This window comes from Perca fluviatilis, chromosome 2, assembly GCF_010015445.1.
Source record: "Perca fluviatilis chromosome 2, GENO_Pfluv_1.0, whole genome shotgun sequence".
Lineage (NCBI taxonomy): Eukaryota > Metazoa > Chordata > Actinopteri > Perciformes > Percidae > Perca > Perca fluviatilis.
Window position 1 is genome coordinate 34,425,968 of NC_053113.1, and position 11,833 is coordinate 34,437,800.

The 11,833-nt window shown below is 41.1% G+C and overlaps 1 protein-coding gene across 1 annotated transcript; it reads right to left on the minus strand.

Annotated features, from left to right (window-relative positions):
• Positions 1 to 2,371: 2,371 nt before the first annotated feature.
• Positions 2,372 to 10,603, minus strand: LOC120547766 (extracellular calcium-sensing receptor-like). Its single transcript, XM_039783430.1, has 8 exons — positions 10,461 to 10,603; positions 9,983 to 10,331; positions 9,048 to 9,335; positions 6,031 to 6,582; positions 5,708 to 5,929; positions 4,403 to 4,526; positions 3,835 to 4,307; positions 2,372 to 2,791 (listed from the first exon to the last, which is right to left on the minus strand). The coding sequence occupies exons 1-8, from the start codon at positions 10,469 to 10,471 to the stop codon at positions 2,372 to 2,374; spliced, it is 2,439 nt and encodes an 812-aa protein (XP_039639364.1). The 5' UTR covers positions 10,472 to 10,603.
• Between the last annotated feature and the right edge of the window lie 1,230 nt (positions 10,604 to 11,833).

Here is an 11,833-nt window from a genome sequence, read left to right on the forward strand (position 1 = left end):
CCCTGTGGGGTCAAAATGATCACAAGAACGGTGAGCAAAAATCCCAGAACCACACAGGGGGACCTAGTGAATGACCTGCAGAGAGCTGGTAACAAAGTAACAAAGGCTACCATCAGTAACAGACTACGCCACCAGGGACTCAAATCCTGCAGTGCCAGACGTGTCCCCCTGCTTAAGCCAGTACATATCCAGGCCCGTCTGAAGTTTGCTAGAGAGCATTTGGATGATCCAGAAGAGGATTGGGAGAATGTCATATGGTCAGATGAAACCAAAATAGAACTTTTTGGTAAAAACTCAACTTGTCGTGTTTGGAGGAGAAAGAATGCTGAGTTGCATCCAAAGAACACCATACCTACTGTGAAGCATGGGGGTGGAAACATCATGCTTTGTGGCTGTTTTTCTGCAAAGGGACCAGGACGTCTGATCCATGTAAAGGAAAGAATGAATGGGGCCATGTATCGTGAGATTTTGAGTGAAAACCTCCTTCCATCAGCAAGGGCATTGAAGATGAAACGTGGCTGGGTCTTTCAGCATGACAATGATCCCAAACACACCGCCCGGGCAACGAAGGAGTGGCTTCGTAAGAAGCATTTCAAGGTCCTGGAGTGGCCTAGCCAGTCTCCAGATCTCAACCCAATAGAAAATCTTTGGAGGGAGTTGAAAGTCTGTGTTGCCCAACGACAGCCCCAAAACGTCACTGCTCTAGAGGAGATCTATCATGGAGGAATGGGCCAAACTACCAGCAACAGTACTGTTGCTGGTAGTTTGGCCTTGTGAAAACCTTGTGAAGACTTACAGAAAACGTTTGACCTCTGTCATTGCCAACAAAGGGTATATTAACAAAGTATTGAGATGAACTTTTGTTATTGACCAATTGACTTATTTTCCACCATAATTTGCAAATAAATTAATAAAAAACCCTACAATGTGATTTTTCTGGATTTATTTATTTTTTCTCTCATTTTGTCTCTCATAGTTGATGTGTACCTGTGATGAAAATTACAGGCCTCTCATCTTAAGTGGGAGAACTTGCACAATTGGTGGCTGACTAAATACTTTTTTGCCCCACTGTAATTAAGAGTTTCAATTCCACAAAACTCGCTCTGTATTTGTCAGTATGGCTACGTTTAGAAAATGGTGTCATCCGGCGACTTTTGAGCACAGAAAATCAAGCAAAGATAATTACCTCTTCTAAAGAGTCCATCATGTTTTTTTAATCCTCCGTGTCCTCCTTGGTTACAAGCAACTGCGTGGAGGAAGGGTGGGGGTGGTGCCCAATCAGGGAAGGCTTTCATCATGTGGATGCGCCAACAATTTTGTTGTCATAATTTAGAATCCCTCAGGGGGAGACAGAAACTACGCACCATAGCTTTAAGTCATAAAGTATAATGTAATATTGTAATGAAGAAGTCACAGGTTTTGAAAATATCACATTAAATTAAATTTATTTGTTATTTAAATTTGTACTGTAATATTTCTTTAAATAAAGTTACCTGACCTACAGTGGCCATAACTATACTGAATGTGTTAAATCATAATACAGGTGTGGTCACCCGTCTTTTGACAGTGCAAAAAAAGCAACAGGAGGCGAGCAAGGTGCAAGCCCATCAAGGTGGGATGTTGAGGGTTTGCAGGCCACACGTGTAACCATGTTGCAGTACCTCAACAATCCATTTGTTATGTGTACGAGGGGAGGAGTGAGTCCATTTAAGAAGAATGAGCCTCCTAGCGAGGAGTGTGGTAAATGCAATCACCTGCTTTGCGGTTTTGGACGTGATGAGTGTGTGAGAGATTCCGAAGAGGGCAGAGAGGGGGTCGAGGTGTACTGGTTTGTCTAAAAATTTTAAATGAAAGGAGCCTTGTGTGCGCTCTCACAGTCATTTGTTTGCATTCCTCACTACCATTTTCAAGCTGAACAGTCAATAAGATGGATTGGCTGTAGTATGCTGAGCTGATGGCGAAATGCCACAGAAAAGAGAGGTGCAAGCCCCTCAATGTGGGATTTTCACAATTGTTACAGAGGCAGCTGAAATGGCCTCAAGCTGTGGATTAGGAAAGGAGAGCCATGGGTGCACTAGTGCTATCTGCCATGGCTTGATCAATCCTGACTGGGTCACCTGGGCAAGGTTATCTGATTGTTGAAAGACCCAAAACACCTGATGACCCCAAGAAACATCACTGATGATGACAATATGCATTAAGTGTGCATGTATCAATGTGTTAGCTAGCATTGAGGCAACAGTATTCCAAAAAAGGTTTGCTTTATTGGATTTACAGCATGAATCTTTATTAATTCATGTGACAGCACAGATATATTTCATTGCAATTGCTTTCTTATTTATGTAAATTATTCAACAACACGCTGTGATTTTCATCTTTGAATCATGTTTTTCTTGCTGTTTTTTTCCGGTTTTAGAATTATGACATAGCACTTTGGAGCAAAAATGCAAAACAGGAGACCAAAAGCTGAGGCTAAAATAGCAAAAATATGGACAGCCACTGTATATTTCCCTGCTGTGCTCACATAAACTGGAATAAAAGTAATCCACACTGCGAAGAATATCAGCATGCTGAAGGTGATAAACTTGGCCTCGTTAAAATTATCAGGCAACTTCCGGGCCAAAAATGCCATTAGGAAACATATGCAGGCCAAGATGCCGATGTATCCAAGAACACACCAGAAGCCAACCTCGGAACCAGTAACGCACTCAATGATGATAGTAGCACTGTAATCTCTGTTGTCGTTGGCATGAGGTGGACTGGTTAGCAGCCAGATAGCACAGATTATTACCTGAGCGGAGGGAAAAACAGGATGTTCATTTTAAATAAAGACAGTTGAAAAAATTTGTATAGAGTGTAGGGCTGTGCAATTAATTGAATTTTGATTTTGGCTCCCAATGATCACCAAAATAGTATAATCGAGAAAAAACGATTATTTTTCCATGTTCTGTTTTGCAAGAACACTCTTATTTTGTCTTGTGTTCTGATTGACACACGCATGCGCACATCCGCACGCGCAAATCCGCCCCTCCCGAAGCCAGTCAGGGAGGCAAGTCGTGTGCATTTCATCTGCTGGAATTTAAAAACTCAGCGCGAGTAAGATGGCAGCAGCGTTTGGTGAGCAAAAAAAGGCAAAACCAACTCAGTTGTCTGGGAACAGACAACTGACCCCCCCGCTGTAGTATACTGTCTATAGACGTTGTATTCCCCCGACACGCTGTATTCACTTACTGTTTAAAACTTGTTCCAGCTTAATGGGGGTGCATAGGCATACTGCTCAAAACCAACATGAGAAAACATAGTTATGTTCCCTCAGCATTTAGTTTTGTTGTTAAACTGTATGTAAATGAGCAGGGACGTTAAATCACCTGTTTCACGTAACGTTACTCTAAGGTACCGTCTATGTGCTGGATTTTTCCTAAAATTATGATTAGATTAAGATGTTGATAGCTAGCAAATAAACCCACTGACCGCGACATTATTGTTGATATTTTGGCACAGTGTTTAGTAATGACAGTAGTAGTGGTCATCGTGAGTGAACATGTGATGTGAGATGCACACTGTGTTATATCTGTGGAACTGTTCATTAGCTGTGTAACGTTATGTGATATCTGTAACAGTAGTAAAACAGATGTTATTCTGATCCAAAGACTCTTTCTGTGAGATAAAGGACACTAACAGATTATACCCTGGACACTATCCATTATATCCAAATGTTAATGAGTAATCGTGTTAAATAATCATGATTTCAATATTGACCAAAATAATCGTGACTATTATTTTTTCCATAATCGAGCAGCCCTAATAGAGTGTATTTGTGGAAAGTGTTTATACCTGAACAGCTGTTCCTAAAAGCACACTTGCTCTCTGCTGGTTGGGTCCAAACCACTTCATGACATTACTTCCTGGCAATGTGGACCTGAAAGCCATTAGGACCACAACTGTCTTGGCCAGGAGGCACGAAATGCATAGGGCAAAACTGATTCCAAATGCTGGGTACCTGATACGGCAAAGCCAGTCTGAAGGCTCACCAATGAACAGCAGGCCAACAAGGAAGCAGACAGCAAGAAATACCAAGAGAAGGAAGCTCAATTCCATGTTGTTGGCCCGGACCAGTGGTGTGTGTTTGTATGTGAAGAATATAGCGAGGATGGAGAGGGAAAAACAAGCTCCGAGAACAGATACAACACACAGCACAATACCCATTAACTCATGGTAAGACAGGAACTCAATAGTCTTTGGGATGCAGAGATCTCTGCCTTTATTGGGCCATGTGTTCTCTGAGCAACGTGAGCACTCTAAAAAATCTGGAGATGGGAAGAGAAATCTTTAGTTTAGAAAAGCCACAATTAGATACAAGCAGATCAAGAGAAATTGTGATTAAAGCCATAACACAACACACCAGTTGTGTTACTAACTTCTCCCTCAGCACAGGGGACACAGTCAAAACAGCAGATGGGTTCCCCCTTTCTCCTGGCGATGCGCGAACCTGGAGGACAACTGTCGCTGCATACAGACCGGGAAGCCTGTGAGGCAAAGTTCAGCTACTCAGAAAGACACTGATTTTAATTAAATTAGACAATGTCTCTGCTTTGTTATGCAATACTGGTCTCTGCAGACAATATTTCAGATACACATTAAAAGGTGTGATCACTTCAGGTACACAAAATCCTGTTACAATAACATTATACTTAACTGCAAGTTGTTATCACAATCAATATTGGATTATTAGTGGGGTTTGTGTTTTATATATGAAGGTTCAACCCGGTCTCACGGCAGTTCGTGTAAATGTCCACGTTATTCTTAATCTATTGATACGTGTTCACGGAGACGTTTTTCTCGTCACGTTATTTTTTACGTGTAACTGTCACGTTATTTTTTACGTGTAAATGTCACATTATTTTCTCAGGGAAAGGACGCCGGGAGGCGGCCGAAAAGGTCGCTCCATAAGCCGGGAGGCACCCGCGAGGCGGCCTGCTGGGGACCCGCCGGGAGGCGGCCGAAAAGGACGCTCCATAAGCCGGGAGGCGCCCGCGAGACGGCCTGCTGGGGACGCCCCACAATAACGGGATGGCGGAGGTTGGGTTTAGGAAAAAACTTACAGGGAAAGGGCGCCTTAAACGCCGGAGAAAGGGCGCCTTTAACGCTGGGGAAAGGGCACCTTAAACGCCGGAGAAAGGGCGCCTTAAACGCCGGAGAAAGGGCGCCTTAAACGCCGGGAGACGCGCCACAGTAACACGCGGGACAAAACGCCACACGCAGGGACGCCATCCCCGGGAAACAAAGCGCCGCAAACGGGACGCTATCCCCGCTCGCCCGGGTGAAAGTCCTGTGTTGTTTGACCCATCCACCACCCCTACCAACCTCCCTACGCGGATTTTCGGCTTTTTATATTACTCCCTACAATTTCGTGCTGTGGCCACGAAATATGCTTCCCATTGAAATACATTAGTTCACATTTTCGTGTTGTCCACCACGTAAAAAACGACAAAAACGTCTCCGGGAACACGTATCAATAGATTAAAATAACGTCACATTTACATGAACTTCCATGAGACCGGGCTGGAAGGTTACATTTTCTTCTGTTTGTTTAACAATAAATTATTTTACACAATAATGAGAACAAATTAGCTGATGTGTTGATCAACAGTATATACAAGAGCCTAAGAGGTGAACATGGTCTCAAGCCTGTTTGTAGAGAACACACCTGCTTCCCAACAGGCCACTGAATCACTGAGTCATTTATGACCAGGCTGCGTCCAGCAGGTGAGGAGGCATCATAGAAACCTACTTTTAACAAATGTAGTGAGCCGTCAAGCATCCTTTTCCAGTTCATGAGATCATAATAAGCAATGGGGTCACCGTTTTGATCAAAGTTGACTTTCTCCCCCAGTGCAGAAAAATTAGCACGCTTCATGTAGTGGATTAGCTGAGGGAGCAAGGGAAATAGGTTATATAAACACTATGGAACACTTGACTACTCATTTAATCTTTTTTATTTTCTTTTTACTTAGCAACAATTAGTCTCACCTGCCAAGGTTTAACATTCTTTGGGTCTGCACAGGTGCCATTTGGTAAAGGCCCCTGTCCGACTCGGCAGTTACTCATATCTTGCAAAGCATTGGCCACCAAATACACAGCCTTGTAGACGTTATATGACACTCTTAGCTGTGTCACATCAGAATAAGCAGAGTAAACATCATTTAAATCCTCAGTCCCTTTACATGGCAATCTGTCGAGGTAATTGTCGCCCACGTGAGAGTGGCTGTTCACTGACCCGTTCAGTCGGCAGTTAAACATCTCTTCCCAAAATTCTGCCAAGAAAGCTGATTTATGAATACTGGACGGTCTGAGACTCGTGAGGTGTTGTTTCAGCCCTGGAATCACATCAGCTCGCCGGATGGCAAATCCTAGTGTTCCTGTCAGCAGATCTCCAAACTCTTCCCAGAGTGATTTGGCAGTCGACCAAGCCTCACTTGCTATCCACTGCAGGCCGGTTATATTCTGACGTCGGATCTCTCTCAGAATGCCATTCATCTCTGACTCACTAGAGAAGTTAATGATGACCTTTGAGGATGCCATCTAAAAAGTTAAAATATTTGTATAGTTAATATTCAATGAAATTATGAAATTTAAACTTTAATTAAGTGATTTTGTGTTGGATCTCCTCATTCATTTATATGAATATGATTGACATTCAAGCACCTATAATAATATAGATCCCTTAAAAATTCTGCTCTACTGATTAGATATATTTTTATTTTTTAAAGATTATTTTTGGGGGATTTTCCCTTTATCTATAGTCGATATCATGTCGATAGACATGAAAGGGGGATGACACGCTGCAGGACTCAGCCAACATGGGGCAAATGCTCTTACTGGGTGAGCTAGAGGTCACCCAAAATAGATATGTTTTTTAAATACAGATATAATATGTTTATGAACTAGCCAAAATAAATTGTGCAAAAATAAATAAATAAAATAACAGACACATGTTACATGGTAATTTAGTTCAATATATCAGCTAAAAGAGGTTTCAAATTAAGTTGAGAAACTGTGTCAGAGAAGAGTGAATTAACTTTTTGATTATTAGTCAGAACAAAGTTTGTAGCATTGCATTACTAAGCTTGGGGAGCCTAAATGAAAAATATTTTAGGCTTCAGGGTTAGTGCATTAAATATTAAGAGAGTCACATTTGTAATTATGTTAATGTATTTGACACAAAGAACAAATTACCAACAATGCTTTAATTTAAAGTGTTATATAAATGCGCACACACACACACACACACACACACACACACACACATATATATATATATATATATATATATATATATATATATATACACTACTCGTCAAATGTTTTTAGAACACCCCCAGTTTTCTATTGAAATTTTAGCAGTTCAAGTCCAATGAATAGCTTGAAATGGTACAAAAGGTAAGTGGTGAACTGCCTGAGGTTAAAAAAAAAAAGTAAGGTTACCCAAAACTGAAAAATAATATACATTTCAGAATTATACAAAAAGGCCTTTTTCAGGGAACAAGAAATGGGTTAACAATGTAAAGCTGTTCTGCAGCAATGGAGGTTGATCAAGCTTTGAAAGTTGGTGCAATTCCCACAGGTGTTCCAACTTGTCTGGATTACTTACAACCCCCTCTGTTTGTATGAAAGTATTGTTGGAAAACACAGTGGTACCGTACCCTCGGGAGCATTATTTGAACAGTATTGTACTGCAGAAAGTAGTGTGTTGCCATAAAAATGGCGGGAAAAAGGCAATTAACAACAGACCATCATAACACTTAAGCATGTTGGTCTTTCCTACAGAGAAATTGCAAAGAAAGTTATGGTGTCAGTGAGTACAGTATTCTTCACCATCAAAAGGCACTTAGAAACTGGGGGAAACTCTGACAGGAAGAGGTCTGGCAGACCCAAAGCCACAACAGAATCAGAAGACAAGTTTCTGAGAGTCAACAGCTTGCGTGATAGGCGGCTCACAGGACAACAGATTCAAGCACAGCTTAATAGTGGTCGTAATAAGCAAGTCTCAGTTTCAACTGTAAAGAGAAGACTTCGAGCTGCAGGTTTGATAGGTCGAGTTGCAGCAAGAAAGCCATTGCTAAGACGTCAGAATAAGAAAAAGAGGCTTGCCTGGGCCAAGAAACACTGACAATGGACTACTGAAGACTGGAAGAAGGTGTTATGGACTGATGAATCAAAATTTGAAATCTTCGGTTCATCACAGAGGATTTTGTACGCCGTTGAATAGGCGAAAGGATGGTTCCTCAGTGTGTGACATCAACTGTCAAACATGGAGGAGGAAGCGTGATGGTCTGGGGCTGTTTTGCTGGATCCACGGTCGGTGATTTGTACAGAGTGAAAGGCACCCTGAACCAAAACGGCTACCACAGCATTTTGCAGCGCCATGCAGTACGCTCTGCTATGCGCCTAGTTGGTCAGGGGTTCATCCTACAGCAAGATAATGACCCAAAACATAAGTTAGCTATGCCAGAACTACCTTAGGAAAAAAGAACAAGATGGTAAGCTTAAAAACATGGAGTGGCCAGCACAGTCACCAGACTTAAACCCCATTGAGCTGGTTTGGGATGAACTGGACAGAAAAGTGAAAGCAAAGCAACCTACAAGTGCCACACATTTATGAAAACTTCTGCAACAGAGTTGGGAAGAACTTTCTGAAGAATATTTGATTTCCATTGTAGAAAGAATGCCACGAGTGTGTTCAGCTGTTATATCTGCCAAAGGGGGCTACTTTGATGTGTCAAAAATTTAGAATACATTTTGGTTTATAAATTGATTCCATAAATTCTTTTTTAACTTCAATTATTTATTTGTTCTATTCTTTCATTTCAGAGTACAATAAGACATTGAACGGCATGAATGTCAATAAAAACCTGGAAAAATTGGAGTGTTCTAAAACTTTCGACCGGTAGTGTATATATATATATATATAAATGAAAGCTAGGATTTATTGCAGGTTTATGCTATTTTTCTGTATGTATAAAAATGTTATATTGACCCAAATGTACCTGAATGACATCCAGAAGCTCATCTAGAGCCTGCTGACTCAAGACAACAGGGTAGAAGTGAGTGTATGCAGCACACACACCGTACTGTACCGACTCCTGCAGGAAGAGCTGGATGGCAAAGCGAGCATAATCAGATTCTACGCCAATGATTCCCACCCAGGTCCAGCCAAAATATCTAACCAGCTGGGTCAAGGCTCTGATCTGGAAGGTGTCACTGGGCATGGTGCGCATGAATGTTGGGAAATCCCTTTGGTTACTCAGACAGCTGCAGGATGCAAAATAGCTCACCTGGTATTATAGAAAACAACAATTAACCTTCTGCACACTTTGGCTCACTGAAAAGCCTCGTTGAACAAGGATCACATTTCACCACACAATACCACCGTCTTTACAAGCACTCAGTATTGCAGTTTTCTCTGCACTAAGCAACTTAACCACTCAACTGTAAAAATGGAAGATGAGTTTAAAATATAGACATGTTCTATAAATGTCTAAAATACAATTTTGCCATTTTTTTCACTATAAGCATAATATTAAATTTACAAAGGAAGCACTGTATACTTGAATATCGGAGCAACAGCAAGACATTTTATCCTTCTCCACTAAAAAAAAACATGCTCTGCCAAATTTGGAATTTTTCAAATTAACTGAATTATAAAGTATTGGGTCGAGACAATTCATTATTCTTAGGCAAAATTAAAAATCTTAAAAATGTAGTATCTGAAAAGTGCATTATCTTAAAAATGAAATGGGGCTGCTGTCCTTTTCTTTGTAAAGTGAACATTTTGAAGAACTATAGTCTTACCAGTACATCAATGATTTGCAATTGTATGGTAGGCCTACTTCATCAAAATAAAGAAACTGCAAAAGGCATTGCAAAGACATATTATTAACACTATCACAACAAAAGCTCACAGACTATAAGGCGGTCTCACCAGGGGTATATGGAAAGAACCCAGGCTTCTTAGCAGAGCCATAGACAAGCCAGTTGCAGCATCTCCTATGATTACTGGGGACACAGTACTTTGTACGGCAGAACAGCCTAAATTAGAAATAATGTTCCTTTCTTGACCTTTGCTTCTGTTCACTCTCTCGGCCCTGGTGCCTATCTCTGGCTGGCCGTTCACCAACAGCAAAGATGTTCTCAGTGACACAGGTATGTCATCACAGCTGTCACGGATGTGGAAACCCAGCTTGAGCTGTGGGAGGAGGTCACTGCGCTGGTTGATTTCTTTGATTGCAAAAGTCATAGTCTGCATCCAGCGCAAGGCACGAGGGCTGAAACTGTACAAAAGTGAAAAGCAGTTCATCATACAAAAAATACACACATACATAGGCTACACACATAAATAATAAATCGACTGTATACAACACAAGCCAACTACTATCAAATTCAGTCAAATATTCACTCACTACTTATACATATTAGCTGTTGGTTTTGTTTTGTATGTGGGAAGAGAAGACACAGGGCTGTAGTGTAAAGGGAATAAGCCCCCTATAACTACATCTCCATCTTCATACAGACTATTTTTCTCCTCTTCCCCCAAGAAAACACAGTTATCCAGAGCAGCAGCTGAGGTGGGTTTGCCCCCAAAGAGAGAAAGTAACATAAGAAGCTTTGCAGCCGGCATTGCCATAGCTGGTCCAGGTTTAAAGGAAAGCTCCAGCTAAATATTTCAACCGCTGAATACTCAAGGTGCCCTTTCATACACATACACATTATATTTAAGGATGCAGCGGATTTATACTGTAGTTAGGACACATACATCAGAAGGGGACTGCCCAGATACAGTAGCTGTGACATCATTACACCTTTGGTTCCTGGGGTGGGGTGAATATACAGTAGCCTAATAAAAAAAAAACATCTTCATATTTAACTCTTCAGTTGTTGAAAAATGTTGTTTTTTGCTGAATTTCTTTTAGTAGTTTGCATTTAAAGCTTAATGTTTTCATGTTAATGAACGTCCGTTATATTCAAGCCATTGCAAATGAGTTGATGCTAAAAGTTAATTAAGACTTTCACCTCCACAAAACTCGCTCTGTATTTGTCAGTATAGCTACGTTTAGAAAATGGTGTCATCCGGTGACTTTTGTTCACAGAAAATCAAACAAAGATAATTACCTCTTCTAAAGAGTCCAACATGTTTTTTTAATCCTCGGTGTCCTCCTTGGTTACAAGCACACGTGGAGGAAGGTGGTGGTGCCCGATCAGGGAAGGCTTTTATCATGTGGATGCGCCAACAGTTTTGTTGTCATAACTTAGAATCCCTCATGGGGGAGACAGAAACTACACACAGCATAGCATAGCATAGCTTTAAGTCATAAAGTATGATGTTGTAATAATGAAGAAGTCACAGGTTTTGAAAATATCACATTAAATGTAATTTATTTTTTATTAAAATTTGTACTGTAATATTACTTTAAATAAAGTTACCTGGCCTACAGTGCCTGTATCTATACTGAATGTGTTCAGTCATAATACAGGTGTGGTCACCCGTCGTTTTACAGTGCAAAAAAAGCAACAGGAGGCGAGCAAGGTGCAAGTCTATCAAGGTGGGATGTTGAGGGTTTGCAGGCCAGTCCCACAGGGATCGGCAAAGGGCTATCAAGCCTGTCACAGAGGCAGCTGAAATGGCCTCAACGTGGCTGTGGACTAGGAAAGGAGAGTCATGGGTGCAGAAATGCTATCTGGGGTCACCTGCAAGGGCAAGGTCTGATTGTTAAAAGACCAAAAACACATGATAACCCCAAGAAAAATCACTGATGATATGCATCATAAGATGCAT